Source organism: Coffea eugenioides, chromosome 2 (assembly GCF_003713205.1).
Source record: "Coffea eugenioides isolate CCC68of chromosome 2, Ceug_1.0, whole genome shotgun sequence".
NCBI lineage: Eukaryota > Viridiplantae > Streptophyta > Magnoliopsida > Gentianales > Rubiaceae > Coffea > Coffea eugenioides.
Window position 1 is genome coordinate 30,305,828 of NC_040036.1, and position 24,695 is coordinate 30,330,522.

The following is a 24,695-nucleotide window of genomic DNA, read 5'->3' on the forward strand; positions in this document are numbered from 1 at the left end:
AATGAACCAAATTTGTAGGTAGAGGAATGCCACAATCAAGGAGGTACTTGATTGATAAGTTCAGATCAAATAGCTTAAGAAAACTCTCAAGTATTCAAAGGGAGCTCTCTTGGAAAAGAGAATGTGAAATAAACTCACGAAAATTGTCTAAAAATTCTGACCATCAAAACGTTTGAGGTTAGGCTTATTTATAGCCTTACATGGACTCCGAAACCTACTCTATCTTGGACTAAATTGACCCTTAAGTGCCAAACAGATTCGGTCTTCAACCAAATAAATAAGCAACTAGATTTTCGGCCTTTATGAAGACAAGTTTGGCCGAATCATTATTCAATATAAATGACTCAATTGGCAAGGTAAATGACAAACAAACCCTTGCTTAACATACGACTAAGACAACAAGCAAAACTATCCAAATGACTAACTAGCTAATCAACTAATCTTCTTCACCCAACTCTTCAACTTGGTACAAAGTGTAAAGGGTTGAATTTTCATTGTCCAAGCCTTCCATGATCCTCAAGTCGTCCCCAACTCGAGCTTGAATCGTGCACACAAAAGCTTGAAGTGACTCTCTTAGTTTTCTTGCACGAGCTCTTGTGATTAGACCGCTTGAAACTTGTACAACTTGATCACTCGTAGCTTGATCACCCTTGATCCTTTGTGCTCCGTCATCAACTAAATATTTATCTTAAATGTAGAAACCTTTCTACTCGAAGTATCTGTTTTGACAGAATGGTCGCTGATGACCTCGTAGCATGGATAACAATGATTAAGGGCTATGGAACTGATGGATTGGGTCCTCAAGCTTCAAAATGGTTAAGAGAATTCGGTGGAAGTAGAAGTAAAGCCAAGTAATGTGACTTTCTTAAGCTTATTATCTGCTCACTACAAGAAAAATGTCCTATTATGACATACCTATAAGGACACTTTTTTGTAAGTGTCATTTTACATGTTTTATGAAGACATAAAAAAGTGAGTGCCATAATAAAATAACATGAACCAAATACCATTGCACTTTGTTTTATATTTTTCTAAATTGAAAAATTTGATATGTCAAATTAGAATAGCTATTAGGGCATTACTTGTGAATGTCAGCAGAAGTAATAGGAAATTGAGATAGAAACGACGTAGTTACGTCACTGGTATAAATGAAATGGAGAGAAAGCGCGGGGAAAAGAAAAAAAAAACGCGGCAAGGAAAATTTTGCCGCTTCACTAAAGTTTGCCCAATACATTTCTCTTTGAAAGGTCTCCGCCTCTTACAATTCACACCAAAAAGTTCCCTCAGCTTCTTCTCCAAATCTAAACCCTTGGACCCTATTCACAAAATCCATCATCGTCAAAATCAACCTTCCATTTCTGCCTCTTTTTTTCATTCTTTAATCCCTACCCTCTCTCTTTCTATCTTGAGTTTTTGGATGCACTCCAATTTGACCAGAAGAAGAGAAGGATGGTTTAGCGGTTAAAAGGTAAGTGTATTATGGGTTTTTGAAAATCATATGCTTTGCCTGCCCACTGAATTATTTTCTCCCCTGTTGCTAGTTTGATTTTTTTTTCTTTTTTTAAAATCTGATTTCTATGTTGAGTATTAATAATGTGATGGAGAAAAACATGGGGCAATATTAAAAGCAGTTGGCTGGTTGATTGATTGCTGGTTTTTTTTTGCTGGCATCTAATGTAATGCCATATGGAATGTGTCCGCCTCCTTGTTTCGGCCTTGGGGCCATCGACAGTACCAATTCAGGACTCAGGAGGCAGTCCCATTCTCCCACCGCGGCCGATTGTTAATATTAAGCAAGACAAACCCATCAAACCCTGCCGTGTGATCTGGTATTTGGCAACTAAGCCCGATCGATCAATTGAGGCTTCCTTTTGCAATCCTGTTGAATTTCTAAGCACCTTTTGCATTTACTTTAGCCTACTGATTCCACAAAGTACTTTGGCAGTCAGGTAATAATACGCTGATACAAAGTATAATAAAGTGTATAAAAATAGTGGTAGAGTTTTTTTTTTAAATTCAAGTACAAAAGTGGAAGGGAAAAGGGGAAAAATGGATGTCTAAGAATTGAATCAGGACATTATGATTATGTAGTTAATGCTTCTCTCAACCGAGTTGGAACTTGGGAATTGGTTTCTATTCCTACGTTAGTGCAACTGGTCTGGCACAAAATATAGGATATAGAATCCCAGGTGCTTTACTTCTACTGACTAGTAACTACTAAGAATGTCAAAGATGGTGTACTGTTCATGTCATTTGGTTTCGGAAAAACATGTAAAATTTGGCAAAGTCAGAACTAGTGAATTGGGAAGAAAGTTAACTGTTAGCAATTGTTTGAGTTGTAGTTGAGTTTTCAAACTTGATTCATATTATGGTAATATGGCAATTAAGTTTACCAGAAAAATAATTGGCACCAATACAGAGGTTTCTAAATTTTAACTTGTAAAGCGAAGTTGGTCCCTCAAACATGACCATAAAATCTTTTTATTTCTTGAGTTTAAATAAAATTCCTGCTATCCCAATGCTTTTTATGAAAATGTTATTCAATGAGAATAATTTGCATTTGTGGTTTTCTGTTCACATGGGGAAAATGTGCATGCCTTGGATCATTTTCATGCATATGTTGGTACATTTATATATGTACATAGAGAAAGTAAGCTGATGCCTTGTTCTGTTTGCTTCATAATAACGTGCATGCCTTGTTCTGTTTGCATAGTAAGCTGATGCATTTATATATGTTGGTGCATTTATATTTTCATGCCCTGTTCTGTTTGTTTCAGAATAATTAGAAAAAGTCATTCAGCACTTTTGGTTCTTTCTCATTTTTTTTAAAATATTCTTCAAGAAATTTGCAAGCTGATGTTATTTTTCTTCTTGAATAATTAGAGAAGTACGTATAGCACCTATTCAAAATATTAAAATTTTACTAAAGTTCATTAATGTTTCACCACAGGTTTGAATTGAAGATAGCTATTTGTGAAAAGAAATCATTTTGAAGACGTTGCACATTGATTTCGCTAGAGGTACAAGCCAACTTATATTCTTGTGTTCTTTTTTATTAGGAATTAGATTAAGTTACATATATGATATTAAATTTGTTCATTTGTTTGAACCTGTAATGTACGTTCATTTTCATCTTTTGGTCATTTGGATTCTTAATTTTTTTTTAAACTGGAGTGTCATTGCAGTAGATATATTATATGACCTGCAAATTTTATTCTTAACATTGATTTGTGTAAAAAACTATTTACTTGGTGACACGTGATAAATGGCTAGTAGCGGAAAACCTTTGGGGTTCTCATGTCTTGTGCTTTTATCTCAAACAGTGACCTTCTCGTTGACTTCCAAATAGCTTCTTGGTATCCTAATAATTTTTTTGTTGTATGAGTGATGCACTTTGTTAATATTATTCTTAATTGCTTTCTTTTGCTTATATATGTATATGTATATGTATATGTATGTATGTGTATATTTTAAGGTTAAATTTGTCATGGTTACAGAATATGGATAAAACTTGGATGCAAAAGAATAGACGAAGCAAAGAATATTGGGATGGTTTGCAAAAATTCTTAGATTATGCATTCCAGAATTCAAGTATAAATGGGATGATATTATGTCCATGTAAAGAATGTAAGTGTGGTGTATGTATTACCAGGGAGAATGCAGAACTTCATTTGAAAGTTTATGGTTTTGTTAAAGGATACACCCATTGGGCAGCTCATGGAGAATTTGTTTACTCTAGTGCACCAAAACCTACTTCCTATGATATCTCACATGGGGTACGGGATGAACTTGATGACATGCATGGTTTGGTTCATGATGCAATGGGAATTCCTGAACAAGATTATACAAGGATAGATGGAACTGAATACAAAAGCCAATTGCCCAATGTAGAAGCTGAAAAGTTTTACAATCTAATTGATAATTCTAACAAAGAGCTTTACTCTGGATGTAAAAGATTCTCAAAACTTTCCTTTATGATTCGGCTGCTTCACCTCAAATGCCTTGGTAAACTCAGCAACAAAATTTTTGATATGTTACTTGATTTGTTGAAAGAAGCCTTTCCAGATGCGATGGATGGTTTGCCTAAGTCTTATTATGAAGTTGAAAAGTTAATGAAGGAATTAGGACTTGGGTATGATAAATATGATGCATGTCCGAATGACTGTACTTTGTATTGGGGGGGTAGATGCAAGAAGAAAGCATTGTGAAACATGTAAAGAATCTAGATGGGTTAAATCTGAAAATGATCCGACTGGTGAGGGAAGAAAAATACCGCATAAGGTTTTATGGCATTTTCCCCTAAAACATAGGTTACAACGCCTATTTATGTCCTCCAAAATTGCAGGCCATATGAGATGGCATGCAGAAGGTCGTACTAAGGATGGTAACATGAGGCACCCTGCTGATTCTCCATGTTGGCAAACATTTGACTTTCATCATCCAGAATTTTCTCAAGATTCTCGTAATGTGAGGTTGGGCCTAGTATCAGATGGATTTAACCCATTCAAAAATATGAGTTCAACTCATAGCACTTGGCCGGTAATATTGATGCCATATAATTTGCCGCCATGGATGTGTATGAAACAACCGAACTTTATGTTGTCATTGTTGATACCCGGTCCATTTGCACCAGGAAATAATATTGATATATATTTAAAACCTCTCATAGCAGAATTAAAGGAATTGTGGGATGTTGGAGTGAATACATATGATGCATCAAGAAAAGAAAACTTTCAACTTCGTGCAGCACTTTTATGGACCATCAGTGACTTTCCAGGTTATGCAATCCTCTCCGGATGGAGCACTAAAGGAAAACTTGCATGTCCTGTATGCCATAAATACACATCTTCACAGCATCTGCAAAATTGGGGAAAATATTGCTATATGGGGCATCGAAGGTACTTGGAAATGAACCATCCATTTCGCAAAGATGCTAAATCTTTCAATGGAGCTGTAGAGTATGGAAAACCACCAGGAAGGTTAATGGGGTCTACAATTTTAGATGAGTTAGCTGGTTATAGTATTAAACTTGGGAAGACAGTTAGTGACAATCCAGAATTGCCATTTAATTGGAAAAAATTAAGTATTTTCTTTGATTTGCCCTATTGGAAAGACAATATGATACGTCATAATCTTGACGTTATGCACATTGAGAAGAACATCTGTGAGATCATTGTGGCTACATTGTTGAATCTGGAAAAAACCAAAGATAATAAAAAGTCACGTCTTGACCTTCGTGATATGGGTATAAGATCAGAATTGCATCCCATTGAGAAGGGAAATGGTAGGAGTGTTCTGCCTCCAGCTTGCTTTACAATGAAAAAGAAGGAAAAGGAGATATTTTACAAAGTTTTGAAAGGGATAAAAGTTCCAGATGGCTACGCAACAAATATTTCTAGATGTGTTAAAGTAAAGCCACAAAAAATTTCTGGATTAAAAAGTCATGATTACCATATTTTGATGCAACAACTTCTCCCAATAGCTCTGCGCAGGACTTTATCAAAAGCAGTTCGCTCTCCTTTAGTCAAATTGAGCAGGTATTTTCGCAAGTTGTGCTCCAAAGTTTTGGATCCAGCAGATTTAGTTCATTTGGAAAAAGAGATTGGTATCATACTTTGTCAATTAGAAAGGATTTTTCCACCATCCTTTTTTAATGTGATGGTACATCTAGCTGTTCATTTGGTTAGCGAAGCAAAAATAGGAGGGCCTGTCCATTATCGGTGGATGTATCCTATAGAAAGGTACTCATGAAATATTTAAGTGAAGTATTTTGAAAATTTTAGACATTTTTTATCATTAACTTCATCTCAATATTCTAAACTTGAATTAAAACTTGCCTTGTCAAGGTATTTAGGAACTTTGAAATCCTATGTCCGAAATAGAAGTCGACCAGAAGGCTGTATTGCTGAAGGGTATTTAGCTGAGGAATGTTTGAATTTTTGTTCCTTATACCTAGCTGATTATGTTGAAACGAAGTTTAATCGGACAAGTAGAAATGATGATGTGGGCAACACCTCAAGTGAAGGCTTCGATGTATTTTCCAGTTCATGTCGTCCATTAGGAAAAGGAACTCCAACAAATTTCAGCAATGAAATTTTGAGAAAAGCATATCAATATGTGCTATTTAATTGCGACCACATCAAGCCATATGTTGAGTAAGTAAATTCCTTTCAATTAAAAAAATTATATATGTTAAATACTTAGTGAGTTTCTATATGCAGCAAACACCATAAAATGGTGGAGGAGCAAAATCCATGTGCTGGAAAACATGTCATTGAGCGTATTCATTGTGAGAATTTTGCAGATTGGTTTTCGAACCATGTAAGCTCAACAATCTTACAGGTTCTATTATCTTTTTTTTTATGCATAAAAGAAGAAATTTGTCATTGTTACATTTTGTATATAATAGGTTAAGCAGATTCAAGTGGCTGATGGTGTTGACATCTCCAAAGATTTGAAACTTCTGGCTAGGGGTCCAAATAATGTGGGGAGAACATATCAAAAGATTCTTGTCACTGGCTTTCGCTTCCATACAAGACAATTAGAATCTCAGAGGAAAACTCAGAATAGTGGGGTTCTTGTCAATGCAACAACATCAAGCTTTTCGAGTACTAAAGATAATAATCCAATTTTAAGTGACTTGGCTTACTATGGTATTTTGACGAATATCCTTGAGTTAAATTACACTGAAGGCCGAACTGTCACCTTATTTGAATGTGATTGGATATCAAAAGGCAAAAGATTAAAGCAAGATGAGGATGGATTCACATTGGCCAACTTCAAGAATGTAAAGCCTCACCCTGAGCCATATGTGATAGCAACCCAAGTTTCACAAGTTTTTTATGTTGAAGACCCTTTAGCTGAAGGCTGGAGTGTTGTTGTTGCTACATCTCCTAGGAATGAGTTTATGATGGACCCCGTATGTGATATTGAGATGTATTTGCAGAGCACAATTACCTCAACAACTCAAATGGACAATGAGAATGAAGACATTCGATGGGTTCGAGAAGATGATGGAGATGAAATACTCCACTAGCCTGAATTGTTGAAATGTTTGGTTTTTGCTATTAAAACTGTAAAAGTTGTAACTATAAACGTGGTTGCAATTTCACATGCATTTTTTTGTAGATGCAAATTCAGATTAACCTTGTTGTGTCTTTGCATTTGTCTATTTTAAAATTTCTGTTTTAACTTACTTACTTGCACTTTAAAATTGATTTGTTAGTAGATGAAAATTTTCAGTCTAGTTGTAGCCTTTCTATTATCATATCCGTTTGAGATTTTGCTATCCTTTTTGTATTTGTGTTCTTTTATTTGTTAAATGTTTTATTTGTAGGAATGGCAAGGACTAAAAGACAGAAGATTACTGGAAATACACTTGTTGATCAACACGAGGATATAGCTGAAAATCAGATTCACATTGAGGAGCCTAACTCTACAGGTACATCTCTAATAAGTCATGCCCAGTTCTGATTTTCATTCTTGAGATTCAGTTTCAAAACTTTTAGTTCTACTAGTTTCTTTTGGTAATGAAATTCACCGGTGTCATATTTCATGGTTATAGATGAAGAAAATGCAGATGAAAATTCACAAAGAAAAACTAGAGGGCCAACATATATGACAGAAATATGGGGTAAACCTAGTAGTTGTCATCGGTACAAAGTTAGATTTGATAAGGATGGTGAGCCTGTTGGCAAGAACAAGTCCAAATTTACTGAGTTCTTAGGAACAATAGCAAGAAATGGAAAGTATGCTCCTCTAGACGTGACAGATTGGCGTGAAATGACAAATGATAAGAAGCAAGACATGCTTGTATTGGTGAAGGTAATGCACATTTTGCTTGATGCAAATATACAGCTGTACCCTTTATATGACAAAAATATGGATCTAACTATTTGAGGTGTTATTGTAGGAAAAATTTCGTCTTTCTCCAGGTGCAGATTTTTGGACTTTGAAATCAATCGGCAAAAAATGGAGAAATTGGAAATCAGCTTTAAAGGCAAAATATTACAATCCAAATGAATCCATTGAGAGTCAAATTAACAATAGGGATCAGCGGATCTTGAAAGATCAGTGGAGAAATCTTCTGGCTTACTGGAGCTTAGAGGAAACAAAGGTATAACTGTTTTAACTATTAAATATCAAGCATTATGTTGAGATTATAAGTTTTCACTATTTTTCTATAATTTCAGAATACCAGCGAGAAGAATAAGATGAGTCGGGCTAAGAAAACAATGAATCATAAGACAGGGAAGAAATCGTATGCTCAAATTCGAAAGAAATTGGTAAATCTTTTAAACCTTTTAGTTTCATTTAGTTTTTTCTTGTATCACCTAGTGGTCTTATGAAGACTTCATTTTCTATAGATGAAAAAATTAGGTCATCTCCCATCACGAGTTGATATGTTCGAACACTGTTATACTGACTCAAACGGAAACCCGGGAAATGATGACGTTGCAGCTACATTAGTAAGTTATTAATTGGTTGATGAAATTAGTACTCTAAATGACTTAAATTGTCTACTAACTTAGGACTGATTTTATCTTCATTAATGTAAGATAATCGACTTTAGTAATATTGAATTTTTTCTGGATTTTAAATACAGCAAGCTTTGAAGGAAAAAGTTAGCCAACTTCCCCCTGGTTCTAATGATGATGTTGGTCGTAATGATGCATTTGCCCAAGTATTTGGGGAAGATAACAATGGGCGTGTGTGCATGTATGGTCTAGGTGTGACACCATCAGACAAATGGGGTAATGTACCTAGTCGCAGCACTTGTCAGCGTATCGTTATGGAGCAAAAGGCAGCAATTTCTAAGATGGAAGATAAATTTGCTGAGCAAGATCAGCAGCTGAAAGACCAAGCCAAAGAACTTGCAGAGCTCAAAGCAATGGTGTGTCAGCAGCAAAATAGTGGCTCAAAAACTGGTGGCTCGATAAATTCAACGTCCTCTAATCATGTTTCAAAATCTCCTATGGGTGCTCGTTCTCTTCAGGTATATTCATGATTATTTTTCAAGAATTTATTGTGATTATACCATATGAGGATACTCACTTTTGTTGTTTGAAACTTGTTGATTCATTAAACTGCTATTTTGTTTGGTTATATTGAATAGTAAAACATGGTAATTTCTACTTAGTAAAGTCATGGTTATTAAGTTTTATTGCTGAAAATTGGAGAAATGCTCAAAATGCAGGGGAAACTCTACCAAATTTTTTTAAAAAATAAATCTACCTAATTCAATTCTATGACTTCAAATTATCTTGTAGGAAGGTGATTGGGTGGATATTTTCAGCTTGTTTGATCCAACAAAATGTCTAGCTATTGGTCGCCTCCAAGGAATTGATCCTTCTAAAGTTGTTGGTGGACAACCATTAGGACCATGTTGGTGTGAAATACTAGTACAAATCGTGATGGAACGCAATGAACAATTGATTAGGCCTTATGGGCTATTGCAAACAATTGAAGATGCACTTGGTGCACCGATTGCTTGGCCACTGAAATTGGTATAATTTGACACAAGATTGTTCAAGTTTTTTTCTTTACAAATATTTGTAAGTTGGATGGATAATGAAGTGGTGTTCTTACTTAATCTACTAATTTTATAGGTGAAGATTCATGAGGATTGACAGTAGCCTTTTGTTTGGAGAAGCAAGAGTTGGACAGCAGCCTTTTGTTAGAGAAGCAAGAGTTGGACAGCAGCCTTTTGTTTAGAGAACCAATACTAGTTTTTGAGTTAACTTCAAATTTGTGGAATATTTTGTGTTCTTGAGAATGTTGCTGGATTCTATTGCAAGAGTTGGATGACAGCCTTTTGTTTAAAGAAGTATTAATGCTAGTTTTTGAATTAACTTCAGATTTGTGGAACTTTTTGCTTTATTTAGGATGTCACCAGTTTTTTACTTTCAAGCAGATTTATATTCTTTGGCATAGTGGCTGTCTTACAATTGCATATTATGTGTTTGGCGTATTGTATTAGGAGATTAGAGTATAAAATTTAGATGAAAATTGCACAAAAAAAAGACATCTATTGAGGCACTTGCCAATGCCTACATTGAAACTAATGCACCTAGTAAAACCACATATCGTGACACTTTTTGAGTGTTTGGAGATTCCTTTTTACAATGGTAGAAAATGCCTTGAAAGACAGGTAAACACTACACTATAAACTGCCTCCATTAATGTATATAATGCACTTCATTGTGCCTAGACAATTACTTTTTGGCAACACGTAAAAGTGTCCTAAAAAGAGCAAAAATGATACCAAGTAAAGTGCCTTTATAGGGCATCTTTAGAGGCATTGGTGTGTGCCTATTTGCAATTTCTATCATGGCAATTGTGAATGCATCAAATTCATTAAACATGACGTTAAGAAACGCCTCCAACCTTTTCCAAACGGGTAGTTTAGTAGACATTTGATGTGTGCGCCTCAATAGTCTAAGTGCCTCTAAAAGTTTCCTATTGCATCATTTTGTTGCGCCTCCAAATATAATTTTTCTTGTAGTGGCTTCTAGCCACTTCAGCCTATTAAGTGAAGTTTACAATATCTTCTATTGGATAAGTTCAAATTTTCCCCTTAACCTAATTTGGATCTTTCACATGGAGGATTATTGATATGTTAGGTCAATCTAGAACATTAACAGAATGCATAGCAATATCTTTTGTTGGATGCGTTTGAATTTCCTCTTGAACCTAATCTAGAATGATAAAAGAAAGCATGCATTTTGAAGTTGGTTCCTTTAATAGATAGTTATTTGGTGCACATCTAGGAGCCTCCAATGTTAACATGGACAAAAGAGTTCGGATAATATGTAGCAAATAGACTTGTGGAATCAAAACATGATGAAACTAGATGCCAGACCCTTATCGGTGATACAAAAGCAAATGCCGAGAGGTTGTTTGGTCTGAAGTTGATATCCGAACCACTGGAGAATTCAACGATTTGATTGAAGCCATCTGGTTGGAGCTACACACAAGCAAAAGGATTGCTTCGCAGTTTTGTTTCAGGAGACTGATCAGGATATATGTGGATGACGTCCACAAAATATTGGAGATTTAGAATGGAAAGGTGCAAGATATAGGTTATATAATGTGCAATAGAGTTGATTCTTCTCGTAACTGATAGTATAAATATGAATTTCCCTTATTTTCCATTCAATTGCATTGCATTGCTTGCAATGCTTGTTGGATTTGAATATGTCAAAATGTCTACTCCCACTCTAGGCTAGACAATTTTTCATTCACTAATCGCATTTAGGGTTGATTGCGATTTGAGCTGCTTGCTAGCTGTCAACCAATCAACTCGAACTTGCTTTGACCGAGTTCGAGTAGCTCGAGTGGGGATGCAAGTCGAGTTTCGAGTCCGAATATATGGTACTCGAACTCAACAAGCTACTCGTCGAGTATTTTTTAATTTAAATAATATGTATTTTTAATTATAAAATTACCATTAAGGGTTATGTTTCAGTTAATTTACAAGTTGGTTTGCATGCTTAATTAAATTTTATAATGGAAAAAAAAGTAACAGCATAATTGTTCGAGCCACATCAAGTTGGGTTTGAGTTTTTTAACATTTTCTTCGAGTCAAGTTCAATCCTCCATTTCCCTGCTCGATTGAGTTCGAACTCGAGTTCGAATTGAATAGGATGTCAACACTGTTCAAGTTGAGGTCGAGTATGGCACTACTTGAGCTCATTGGTGTACATCAAAATCAAAAGAGATGAGTCACAATTTTTCATTCACTAATCGTACCAAAAGACAAAAAAGATGAAGATTAGAGATCTGTCAGACAGCCACAAGACCGCCTAGCCAATGCTAAGCAATGGTGGCTAAGAACGATCCTCTACTGGCTATATTTCATCCGCCAGATTTGATTTCCTGTCTCCTTAGAGGTCTAGGACACAGACGTACAACCTATAGAACAGATCCTGTTCAAGTATGGTTGTGCCCTGGACTTTTCATCTCTTATTATTAATAGGGTGGTTTGTGATCCCAAAAAGCCGATGTGGGACAAATCTTAACATATTCTTTTTGAAGTTACATTAGTTACGAGGAAATATACAGAACTAGAACTAATTATTACTCTTCACTCTCTCAACTGTGGGAAAAGCGGCTGAAGGCGAGATCTCTTTCTTCGATCTACCCCATGTTTTGGGAAAGGACTACGTTAACTTAATAATTCTCTGTTTAAATCTGATCCGAAACCCACGTTTTTAACAGAGAAATAGCTGAGAAAAATGGCGGGTCATGAGGGGTATGTAAGTATGCATGTGAGGGCCATCGATTGGAGGGCTGGGAAGATGATAATGGTGATGGCTTCTGTTTACACCGACACCCTTTTCGCTGGCAGCTGCAATGTCAATTTTGACAATGTCCCACTTGAACAACCTTTTCGACACTTGCAACAGTACACCACTGCTATCATCCTCTGGTTAGTAATGGAACTTTCTTGTTCTCTTCATCCATTCTAACTGAAGCAATTCGTGCTTAATTGTCTGGGTATGTTTATAACTGTCATAAAAAAGATGTTTAAAGACTTGTTTTAGCTTACATATTGTCGGACCCCTGGTTTGGCAAAAAATTGGGGGTTTCTTGACTCAGATTAGGCTTTTTGGTGGGGTGTGGTTGTTAACTTGTTTAGTAAGATAGTTGCAATTTAATGAAATTTATTTACTGGGTGGGCTTATTGATGGTTCAATGTGCATAGGTTGATCAAAAGGGAAGCTTGAATCTGATTTGAGGAACCAAAAAAGAACAAAAGATCCAATTTTTGACCTAAATGAGATAATTTCATGTCGAAATGCTGTTATTTAAGTTCATTGCAGACCAAGTCAGTAGCCAGAGTTGGACTAGTTTTATTAACATGACTTATAAGATCAATTCTGTGTAGCGTTTTGTGGCAAGGCGGCGAGGGGATTAGGTTCTTATTCATGCAGGACAGAAGTAGTAATATTAAATGCTTTATTATTGTTTCTTTTCATCTAAATTTCTTTCTATAGAATATTTGAATTCTCAGTATATAATGGCTTGGGTGAATTATGTGATTGATGATTGGATTTGTTTTTCTTTGCAATTGACTAAATGGTTGGACTTAAAACTAGGGGTTTGATTTTTTAACAAGCAGACCTGCAGTTTTATTATTATTTTTAAACAGGTATGCTTTCGAATTTATATCCCTCTTGTGTTCAGATGAATCTGAAGTCTCTGATATAATATTTGTGTCTTTATTTCGAAGATCATGGAAAGAATTTACTATGAGAAACAAATAACAGGTCCACGATGTGACATCATTAGAAACAAACCAAATGAATTACCTTGTGGGGGTCTATCAAAGCTCTAGTATTGTGTTTCTATGCACACAGGAGGTGCTGAATTTACGAATAAGGTAGCTCTTTCTTCTGGCGGTGCTTGTGGTCTTTACCTAATTTTTAATAATATAAACTTGTGTCCAACATCTAAACTTAATTATTCGATATAATTGCTTTTAGCTTAATCTCCTATCAATTTGTTTTGCAATATTTTGTTGTTATGCTATATTCCAGTCTAAACTAAACAATGCTCTAACTCAAGTATTAGGATCCATTGCTCCAACAACTTTTGATAGAACAATGCATTCTAATACATGTGTGCACTGGAACTTTGATTAGCATCTTATCTGTATCTTACACTGTGAATACTAATCATGTCACCAAATTTGCATCCATTGCTTCAACATCTCTTGATGATAAAGCAATGGATGCTGATGCGTTTGATAAAACTGAAATCTATAAACTGAATTCTGAAATCTCAAATCTGAAGTCTAAATCTATTAAATTATTGAATTGTTAAATATTAAATCTAATACATTTGAGTGCATATCACATTCAATAATAAGTGAATAACTTATCACTTAATTTTGGGAGCAAGTTTTGCCTAGAAAATTCAGTGCTACTTAATTAATTCAGATGTTCAATTTTTGGTTATCAAACAGTCTGAATATATTAAGATTTGAATATATTAAATTTAGGTACTGAATTGGGTTACCAAACAGAGCGTGTATCTACTTGACTGAACATATATGTTTTTGGCAGCTGTCCAGCACTTTGATGTATGCCTAAACAATACATTATGGACAATATATTATTGACTTGATTAACTATATAAGACATCAATCTCTTCCTCTCTGCAAACTTTTTACCATTTAAATATATACCTTTCTTAGGTAAAATTTTACTCCGTTTATATAAGACATCAATCTCTTCCACCCCCAATCTAGTAGAAATGTATAAATGACTTTGCATTTGGTTGACTTTTGTAATTGTATTCTCCTTCCGGTTGTCATTGCCACTCTGTCGAGGGACAATGGAAATAAATGCGAGACTCCCGGCAGTTGACTTTCTAATTCTTCTCTGTAAATTTATTTATAAAAAATAAAGACTTGCAATATATTTGACGTTGACTTATATTAAATTGACTTTTTCCAAGGCCCAAAAACAAAATTAAGAGGAGGTCTGTAACTAAGGGAGATATTCCACAACCAGCTGACAACCTATAGCTTCTCCATCGAGGGTGAGTCTTGGTCAACTTTAAATCATTATACCCTTAGATGATCCAAAAGGGATCGTCGATTCCGTTCCTACTCTGTAGTGTTATCCGTCAAATAAGTAGTCCATCCACCAATGTAATAATAAATTCTCTTATTTCATGTGTAAGAGTTTTTTTTTTTGGTGCCTAAAATATTCCCCGATTTGAGTCACTTAGAATCCAAGCCGACACATCAAATCGAAAGATACGCTGCGGCCCCCACAATGCATCCAGATTAGACGGGAGGTTCAAATTTAGAAAAATATTCGAATTCAAAACTTCATTCAATTCGAGGATCCACTTCACCGCTAGACTACCTCTGGGCCGCAAGTGTAAGAGTAAGTTATATACCTCACTTGAGAGTTTTGTGACATGAATATAGCTGTTTTATATTATTATGGGATATCATTGCACTAACCTCTTTTATTATTTGCTTGTATCAGGGAAATGTGAGTAAAGGAACCCTCCTATTTTCAACTACCAAAACATCTTTACTTTAGGGTTTAGATGAAGATAGTGTTGGGACTCATCGGCAACTGCGTAACTGTTCATGTGCCATTTGCTATTTAGCACAAAGCAAATAGTAGGATATTTGGGCAAATTTTGTTGAGACATAGCAAATTTTTATGGCATTAATTGATGCTAGATGAACTATTTTAGTATGATGTTACCAAATTTAAGTAGAGAATCAATACTTTACATTGTTCCCATATGAGACTGCTAACATATTCATGTGGAGATTAATGCTATTAAACTCGACAGGTTTAGTCAGGTGATTGGTCCTTGTTCAGTTATTTGTACCAAAAAAGGCACAAAAGATAAAGGGACTTGGGTCCCAAGGACAGAGACCATTTAGTTAAGATCCAGGATCACTGTTTAGCTAATTAAATCAAGATGAAAATAGGCACAGATACTCATATAGTACTAGCTTTGAACCAGAATTGCAATTAATGGAGGACATTATCAAATATTCATGATCGAACCTCTACCCGATTTCAGAGAAATACGGACAAATACAACCAAATAGTTTAAATTGAAGAGAAACTATGACACCATTGATCAATGTCCCTGAGAAAGAAAGGAAAAACAATTCAGAGGGGGTTACTTTCCCAGCCCCTGCTGCTAGCGCTAGTTTTCAATTTTTGTCTGTTGCACGATAGACAACATTTGAACTATTTACCACGTTTGCAGTATCACGAACACCATTCATTAGAAGCTGAAGCATGGCCAGCTTAAGTTCAGCTTCACGAACCAATTCTTCTTCAGTCTTCTGAACAGGTTGAGTTTCATAAACAGCACATTCCAGATGAGTACCAAAGTCACATTCATGGCAATAGTAAATCCACGCAATTTCGTGCACTGGCTTTTGACACACGTCACACACAAAAGTTACCTGCTGTCCCTCTTCCTTTGGCACAGGATTGGAGTAGAATAGCTTAAGGGGATGCTTATGGTCTGGCCTTATGATGCTTTCGGGCAATGAAACACATTCGACATGGAGATCAAACGAGCAAGACTCACAATTGTACACAAATGCGGCCCCACTCTGAAGACAGGCGTTGCAGGCAAACTGACCATCTGTGTAATGTGAAGCTGGTTTAGCTAGTAGTGTGAGGGGTGATCAAGGTGAGATTTATGACGAATCTCTCGTGGCAACTCGAAACAGGACTTGTGGAGGTGGAAATTGCATTGGGATTCAACGCAGCTATAAGCTGAGCCTGTAAGATTATCCTCACAGCCTGAACACACTTTTGGAGATGTATCTTTGATGTCATTTAGTTGCAGCGCATGTTGATGGCTGAAATGCTTGACCTCCTGTACTTTTGATGGATTACTGAGCAGTGAGATTCTAACCGGCTCAGATGGCTGCGGCAGTGAAGAACTTGCCTCTGGTGGTTTTATTTGGCTATTAACGACTGGAGAATTTCCAGCTGGAGCAGTCCCTGAAACCTGATGGCTCGGCACACTAGCTGGTGAGGCATTAAGATTAGGCATCGGTGAGTTATGCGGGGGAGCGTTAAAGCTAGCATTATGTTGGCTGGATTCCTGATAGGTATTAGGCATCAATGAGGTATTGGATGGAGGATTTGGGGTGGCATTATGTTGGATGGATCCAGGGTAGCCACTAGGCATCGGGGAGTTATGCAGGGGAGGATTTGAGCTAGCATTATGTTGGATGCTTTCATAATAGCTCCCTGTTTCAGATGATGCAGGATAACTCGAGGGAAAATTGGCATTATGGAAAGAATAGCCGGCAGTTTGATCAATTGGAGATGATGGATGAGGACTAAAATTCTGTGTTCCATACCCAACATTCGGGTAACTGTGGTAGTTAGGAGCAGGGGACAAAGTTTCTTGCAAAGGAGTCGCATTAGGCTTGAAGGCACAATGAACATGAAGGTCAAAATCACATTCAGAACAACAATAAGAAAAACCATTTCCAACAAGATTACAAGTGTTGCAGTAGAAAGAATTGGAGGGATAAGTAGGATATGGGACTAAAGTTAAAGGATGAGCGGGATGGGAAGGGTGTTTGAGAGAACGGCTTGCCTGAAAACATTGCTCGTGAAGAAAGTAACTGCACTGCCAACATGAGTAAAGACAGCCGGAGCCCGGAAATTTGCAGCCGGAGCAATGAACTTCTGTGCCTTGTGGCAATTGCTGATAGACCAGGCCATGAACATGGCTGAAGTGCTTGTACTCCATTTCTCTATTTCTTTTTTCCTGAATTTTCTCTCAGATGATGTGAATAAAGGTGAGTCTTTGATGGGAATGAATCAAGTATATAGTACAAATTTGGCCAACAATGCACAAGCAATAGCAAGGCAAGTTGGATGTTCAACGTTGAATTTGTTTTCCTTTTTGGAAATTATAAATCAAATCCGCAACTAGAGAAATTAAACATATGCCAACCTATAAGATTCTTTAATTAATTGGTGAATATATAGTTGACTGGGTCATAACACATATCCGAAGTTGATTGGTGACTTTGGACTTTGGAGATTTGGAGATTTGTATATAGCTTGTTTCCCGTGCATTTCCTGGTTCTTACATGATAATTTATATTTCTGAACTAAGCATGAATAATTTCAGTCAACTACAAAAATTTCTACTTCTCTAGCTGTAGATTCCCGTTTCATTTCTTGACCTGCTGTCTTAAGTTTCTGCAGTCTTCTGCCTGTTTTTGACTTTGCATGTTGCTTGGAAAATTGTAAAAGCTAAAGAATCTTTTTTGTACACACAAAAAAAAAAAGTTTATATTTTTGCCTGATCCATGAAGAAAACTGTCGTGCTTTTCCATGCTCCAACTCCAATTATCTTTTTGCGTTCAAAATCCGTCCAGGACTCGCTGAAGTTAAGACGGAATTACCTGCGCGTTTTTTTCTAGATCTTCCACATCAAGTCAATGCCTTCCCACGTCTCCCTTTTACACCGACCGTTGGACCCACGTCTACGTCCAATCCAATTCCTCATTGTCTAGCATTTGCCCCTTCTACAGGACCAATTCTTTTGATGAACTGAAACAGTGAAAGCATTTTACTCAAAAATGGGTCATTAAAGGTATTCCGATGATTGTTAATGACACCCTATGGTGTCTAAATACAATGGGGTAATAAATGTGAGCGCATGCATTTGCATGGTAAGTTAAATATAATTCAGGTGTATCAACAGGTGTTTTTGTCTCGTCGAGTGTTCTTTATAAAATTTTTTTCAAAATACCGATGATTGTTGATGACACCCTCGCATGGTAAGTTAAATATAATTCAGGTGTATCAACAAGTGTTTTTGTCTCATCGAGTGTTCTTTATAAAAATCTTTTCAAAATACCGATGATTGTTGATGACACCCTATGGTGTCTAAACACAACGGGGTAATAAAAGTGAGCATATGCATTAGTATGGTAAGTTAAATATAATTCAGGTGTATCAACTGGTGTTCTTGTCTTACCGAGTGTCTTTTAAAAAAACACATCAAAATAGTGAGGTATCATTAACCCTAAGAGAAAAAAGTGTCATCAATATTAGCCTAACTAGAAAAGGGCTAGAGTCACATATACTGCATACTCAATTTTGAAAAAAAAAATTTTAATTTTCACGTGCAAGATTTGTTCGTGTAAAACATTATACCTGGTAAAGTTAAGAAAGTTGGCTGATTCAAGAAAATTGTTGCATAAGCTCAGCAGCATAAGTAATTGAAAAAAAAAATTCCCCTAGAGATGAAAATGGTTAATTTTATAGACAATAATGGCACGGTTCTCATAAAAAATGTAAATCTAAAAACACACACTACAAGAAAACGGGCTTGTTGCAACGCTTTTGCTGTGGCACAAGGAGAAAGTGCGGCAAATAAGCAGCAAATTTCAATTTGTGCTGCAAATTTCACAACAGTTCCTAATTTTTACATAAAAACGACATAGTTTACACCACCCAAAAGCTGAAAAGGTCAACGAACTTTATAGTTCGCGACTTAAAAATCAACAGGTTCGGGTCGGATCCGTATTGAAGATAGAGGCTCTGCTTTTGATCCGGGGGTTAATAAAGCCACCACGCAAAAGCTGGGATTTACCCTTAACTTGTCAAATTTTACACCTCGTCATATTCCCCAGCTCAAATCTGGGCCAACTCGATCCGCGTCCACCCAGCACCAGCGGCAGGGCAGCCGCTCTTCCGGCCCCAAAATCAGTCCTCCTCGCACGCATTAGCACACAGCGATCTCTTTTTCTTTGGAATCCTCCGCCGCACTCCAAATCCAAGCTATTTTTCCTACAGAACTTTTGATTGCAGATCTATCTACTCTACTCACTCCTTTTCCTCTGTCTCGCTCCAACTGGTAATATTGCTATCTTTTTTTCTTTTTTTTTTAATGAATCGATGTTTTTACATCTAGAGACTTGTTAGGGTTTCGAGTTCGGATCATGTTTCTGAAAATTTGCATTTATTTTGATAAATTTTCTTAGATTAAACTACAGGAGTGAAGTAAGCAGCGGTTTGTTAGGGTGGTGGCGAAGCTGCTTCCTGCCGGTTGCCGGAGCTTCTGCAGTCAATTGCTTCAAACAGAGCTGATTACGGTGCTCATCAGCAACAGGTATTTTTAAATCAAAAAAGAAAAAAAAAAGAACCAGAATAAGTTAATCAGTTATTCCATTTCCCCTGCTGTTTATATGTTCTGTATGTTGAAGGAATCATCGGTTGAGTTGATTCATTTTGGAGTCTGAAAGATGATCTAACTCTGCTAATTTTGGTCTTGGAGCATAACAATAGGTAATTATTAAGGTTTGAAGCCAAGAAGACAAATAATTGATGATAACATTTGATTGGCAGGACAAACGTATTTAAAAAAAAAAAAAAAAAAAAGGGGTGCAGAATGTTTGTTGGAGCGTTGGAAATTGAGCTTCAATGTCAGTACTTATTAGGCAAATTGGAGGCTGAGCTAAAGTGGCTTTAGGATGATGGATTGCTACAATAGTGCCCAAAAAGAATTCAACTATTTCTGCGTGATGATTAAACTTTGATAAAGAAGGATCCATAAAAAAAAGATAACAAGACAATGTGACGCCTTTTGAATTTGTGAAATGGGTCCAAAATCCATTCCTTTAGAACATTTTTCTTTTCGGCTCGAGTCAAACAGGCTTAAGTTTACGTGTTCTTCCAAGACTTGCATGCTTCATGACTGTGATTTTCCAAATGGTTGGGCACAACTTATGGAAATCTATCTGGTTGGAGTACCAAAGGGAAGTATGCATGCCCTTGTTGTAATAAAGATGTTCGAAGTCAATGGTTGATGCATAGCAAAAAACATTGCTATTTGGGTCATCGTCGATTTCTAGCTATTGATCATCCTTATCGTCTAAATCGAGCGCAGTTTGATGGGACAATTGAGAAACATTCTAGACCTGTTCGATTATATGGGTTTGAGATTTTAGAACAACTAAGAGATTTTAGAAATGAATTTGGAAAGGATCAACCAGTTTCCTCAGCTAGGAAAAGGAAAAGGAGGACTAAAGATAATAATGACTTTGAACAAAGTCCCATATGTAGGTATAATTGGAAAAGATTGAATGTATTCTTTCAGTTACCGTATTGGGTGGATAATTTGCTTCCACATAATCTGGATATAATGCATATTGAGAAGAATTTCTTGGAGAATCTCTTGTGGACACTGTTGGGGATGGGCAAGACAAATGATGACATTAATGCTCGATATGATCTAAAAGAAATGGGGATAAGAAAGGCACTTCACCCACAATCTAAGGGTGACAAAGTGTTTCTTCCACCTGCATGCTTCACAATGAGCAAAGATGAAAAAGAAATTTTTTGTAATGTGCTAAAAACTGTCAAGGTCCCTGATGGTTATGCATCAAACATTTCGAGGTGTGTGAATATTAAAGAACGACAAATCTCTGGGTTAAAGAGTCATGATTGTCACATATTAATGCAACAATTGTTATCCATTGCTGTGAGAAGAATATTGCCTAAACATGTTTGCAGAATTATCATTGAGTTACGAGATATATTTAGGCAATTATACTCGAAAGTGCTTACTGTAGCAGATTGTGAAACTTTGGAGGACCGTACTCCACTGGCCCTTTGTGAACTTGAGAAGATGTTTCCACTGGCCCTTTGATTTTTTTGATAAAGCCCAACGAGGAGACAAGGCTGATGATTGACTCTAATTTTGGAATATAATCCTAACAATTTGTTATATGAAGTTTAGATATGCCAATATTAGATGAAGTTACTGATTAGTATGAAAAATATTAATTGTGGGATCATTTTCACTGCCTTGGATGTCAATTTATAATTCCTTATGTTCATATTAGTCTCCTTGATAACCTGCATTCTACTTCTTTTTTTAGCAGGTGTAATGCTGGATTTACCTTATGTTCAATTTATGATTCCTTATGTTCATATTAGCAAGTTGGTAATGTTGGTTTCATTGGGTTATAGTTCCTTAATATGTATATGTTCTTTGTGTTTGCAGATTTTAGAAACTTAAACTCCAAAAGTAAGATGATACAACACTCTCTTGCTGAATTATGTGATTGGTTTCTGAAAAAAGCCAGTAAAATTAATCATCTTACTTAACTTTGCCTTCAAAAATCAGAAGCTGCTTTTATAGGTTTTCCATGGCACCAAGTAAGAAGGGGCCCCGCAAAGTTGTTGGGCCAATGTCCGGAGCGCATATTGAGTCCACTAATAGTTTGAACCCTGCACTACAGTCAAGCTCTCAATCTTATCAGACTTGCCCCAGTCATTATTCAAAGCCTCCAGCACATAAATTCATTGGGGCAATGCCTGGAATACGCATAGACCCTACATCTAGCTCAAACTCTGTTTCTCGACCTAATTGTCAAGCGAAATCACATGACTCCAATTCAAATTCAAACTCAGCTTCTAGCTTTATTGCTGCTTCTCAGTTCAACTCTAAAGCCAATTCAAGAGCATGTATTTCACTCCTTATAGGAGGCACAGGTCATGGCTATTAGCACACTGTCCTGCAAGAGTTGAGGAGGATCAATGGCCTATTTTGGTTGATTATTGGAGCTCAGAAGATGTCAAGGCATGTATTTATTGTCACATCTCTTTTGCTTTTGAATTAAATTCTAGTGCTATTATGATTTTGATGTGTTGTTAACTACCTTTTTCTGTTTTGTACATAATTAGAAGCAAAGCAAGATTAATAGCAAGAATCGAAAAAAATAAAAGATGCCACATCGAACAGGGCGAAAAGATCATGTGAACCTCAGGGAAGAGGTATATTAAATTCTAATGCTTATGTTTCTAGCAATTTTTTCTGGAACATAGTCTTATTTAGAAATATTAACACTTTAGTTTGTACATTGAATATGTGGCAGCTTCGGATTAAAACTGGAAAAGAGCCTTCGAAACTAGACGTTTTTATTCATTCAAGACAAGGAAAACAAATGGATGAGTTGACTTCACAAACAATTGTAAGAATAGCTTTTAGTCACTTTTTATTGGTTTTACTTCATAAATAATTCTTTCTTCTGTCTGTTTTTCAATTTAGGCAACTATGAATGAGGAAATACAAAAACTGCCAGAGACATCCAGGGATGATAATTTTGTGAAAGATATACTCTATGAAAATATTCTTGGACCTGAAAAACCAGGTCGTCTTCGAACTTATGGGGTAGGTGCGACTCCAAAAGACGTGTATAGGATGTCAGATAACATGAATGATGGACAAAAGAAAGCATTTGAGGATGCAGTGAATGAGAAAGTGGAAATCATACGTGGTGAACTACGAGAAGAAATGAATTCGAAATTGGCAGATTTTAAGGAGGAGTTGATTGCTCAATTTGAAGCAAGAATGGTTTGGGATAACTATTTTGTTAAATATTATAGTTTTTCTAATTTTTTTATTGCTTTAGTTACTATTGATCTTTGTTCTTCCAGAGGGCATCCACATGTGACTTGGCATCACTCCAAAGAAGAGAAATGAATGCAGCAAAACAATCTCAAATTTCGGACTCATTAGAGGTTGTATATTAATTCATACAATTCGATTTTGTGTTCAAACTCTCTGAAATATCAGCAGCTATGGCCTGATTTTCTTTTCTTCACACTTTGTTGATAATGTAACAGGTTGGTGATAGAATGAACAGGGAAGTTGGAACAAATGATGCTGAAATGTACAAGGAAGTTGGAACAAATGATGCTGAAATAAACAAGTGTGAAATGAATAAAAAAGTTTCTTCAATTGCTGATATTCTTGAGGTATAGTATGCGTACTTTGAGTTGGTCCTTCTATAGAAGACCAATTTTGCTGAGTTCCTTGTTGATATTGAATTGTGCATGACTTCCTTGTTGATGACTATTTGTGCATGAGCTCCTTGTTGATATTTAATTGACTAGTCTTTTGTTATACCAGAACCATCATACAAAGAAGAAAAGGAGCAGGACTACTTGCAAACGACTTGCTTGAGGTACTGGAAAAGTTTCTGGAAATAACTCTATTCTGTCAAGTTTTCCATTGAGTATTTGTATGATTGGGAAGACGAGCTGTTTTTGTTAAGATTTAGCCAGCTATTTATGGGACATAATGTAGTAGAAGTGGTCTTAATTTTCAGTGTCTGTGAAAAGGTTGAATTACAAATTCCGTTTCAGTATCTATTGTTATATTAACGTTTTCTTCATGCTTAATGGGTTGGGGTTATATGAGCAGGGGACTAATAGAATACACTTTGCAGCCCTGGACTTGATGGTACATTGGAAGCATGCGGATTGGGAGATATGAAGATGTTTTTGAGAGATGTATGATAAAGTGTTGTACTTTTGAAGACAAGCACATTTTGGAATATATGAAATATCTTGTAATTGGAGCGAACAATATTAAATGATAAAGTTTGTAGAATTTGACTAAAACAATGTATGGTACTTTATTCTAGTGTATTGTGGAACTATATTTTGTTATAATATTCGATTTTAGGATATTTGAGCATGATAATTATTGTACCATGAAAAATTTGATTTCTGGTCTTTATATTGGTGATTTTTTTGCGACGCAAGTTTTTGTCGCATGACATTGTGGACATTTTGTAGCGCATTTTTTGTGCCGCAAGTAGAGTGATGCAAATGCATGCGACATGTTGAAAAATTGTGTCGTTTTCTTTTGTAACGGCTACTTTTGTGGCACAATTTAATTCCGTCGCATTTGTGCCGCAAAAAGGTTTTCGCGGCGGTTTTTGGACTTTTTGCAGCATATTTCTGGCGTCGTGAAAAGTCAGTTTTCTTGTAGTGACAAGAGGTTAAAGAAATATTATCAGAAATGAAATGGCTGATCTGTAGTAAATGTTTCAGACGTGTAAACAAAAACCATGACTTAATAGTGAGCTTATTACAGTCATGATAGTATCATATATACAAACTTCTCATTACTCAATCTCTTAAATATTTTAGAAAATTGCATGGTAATAGTCAATAGCATTCCGACAATCAAAAAGAAATGGACATTAAAACGCGGCAACCGCAGAGCACGGATCAAGCCTAGATCTGTATATAAATGGAAAAGTATGATTCAGTCTTTTTTTAAATTTTTAATACCTTCGCATTCCCTTTCCGCCAACCCCAAGTCTCCGGTCTACGTCTACCCCATGGCGATCAGTTGCACCA

General features: G+C 36.1%; 4 protein-coding genes and 1 pseudogene across 9 annotated transcripts; 3 read left to right on the forward strand and 2 right to left on the reverse strand.

Moving 5' to 3' along the window:
• Positions 1-732: 732 nt before the first annotated feature.
• LOC113759442 lies at positions 733-7,036 on the forward strand. The gene is made up of 5 exons (XM_027302018.1): positions 733-851; positions 3,653-4,164; positions 4,346-5,741; positions 6,222-6,321; positions 6,410-7,036. Exons 1-5 carry the CDS (start codon positions 733-735, stop codon positions 7,034-7,036), a joined length of 2,754 nt encoding a protein of 917 aa, XP_027157819.1.
• A 302-nt stretch (positions 7,037-7,338) lies between these two features.
• On the forward strand, positions 7,339-9,629 carry LOC113759443. Its single transcript, XM_027302020.1, has 8 exons — positions 7,339-7,441; positions 7,565-7,824; positions 7,913-8,116; positions 8,193-8,285; positions 8,367-8,468; positions 8,606-8,995; positions 9,270-9,506; positions 9,609-9,629. The coding sequence occupies exons 1-8, from the start codon at positions 7,339-7,341 to the stop codon at positions 9,627-9,629; spliced, it is 1,410 nt and encodes a 469-aa protein (XP_027157821.1).
• Positions 9,630-11,778: 2,149 nt separating this feature from the next.
• On the reverse strand, positions 11,779-11,945 carry LOC113764299 (annotated as a pseudogene).
• A 4,205-nt stretch (positions 11,946-16,150) lies between these two features.
• On the reverse strand, positions 16,151-17,268 carry LOC113759444 (mucin-1-like). Its single transcript, XM_027302021.1, has one exon. It carries the CDS (start codon positions 17,266-17,268, stop codon positions 16,165-16,167), a length of 1,104 nt encoding a protein of 367 aa, XP_027157822.1. The 3' UTR covers positions 16,151-16,164.
• A 1,880-nt stretch (positions 17,269-19,148) lies between these two features.
• Positions 19,149-24,002, forward strand: LOC113754338. 6 transcript variants are annotated; one of them, XM_027298737.1, is made up of 11 exons: positions 19,149-19,392; positions 19,520-19,647; positions 21,544-21,567; positions 21,667-22,122; positions 22,227-22,316; positions 22,418-22,513; positions 22,591-22,896; positions 22,980-23,063; positions 23,169-23,300; positions 23,455-23,509; positions 23,774-24,001. In XM_027298737.1, the coding sequence occupies exons 5-10, from the start codon at positions 22,269-22,271 to the stop codon at positions 23,506-23,508; spliced, it is 720 nt and encodes a 239-aa protein (XP_027154538.1). In that variant the 5' UTR covers positions 19,149-19,392; positions 19,520-19,647; positions 21,544-21,567; positions 21,667-22,122; positions 22,227-22,268; the 3' UTR covers position 23,509; positions 23,774-24,001. The 6 variants fall into 6 exon arrangements, with proteins under 6 accessions (XP_027154538.1, XP_027154567.1, XP_027154532.1 ...); XM_027298766.1 differs by having other exon boundaries at positions 21,544-22,122; positions 23,749-24,002; XM_027298731.1 differs by having other exon boundaries at positions 21,544-22,122.
• Positions 24,003-24,695: the final 693 nt, after the last annotated feature.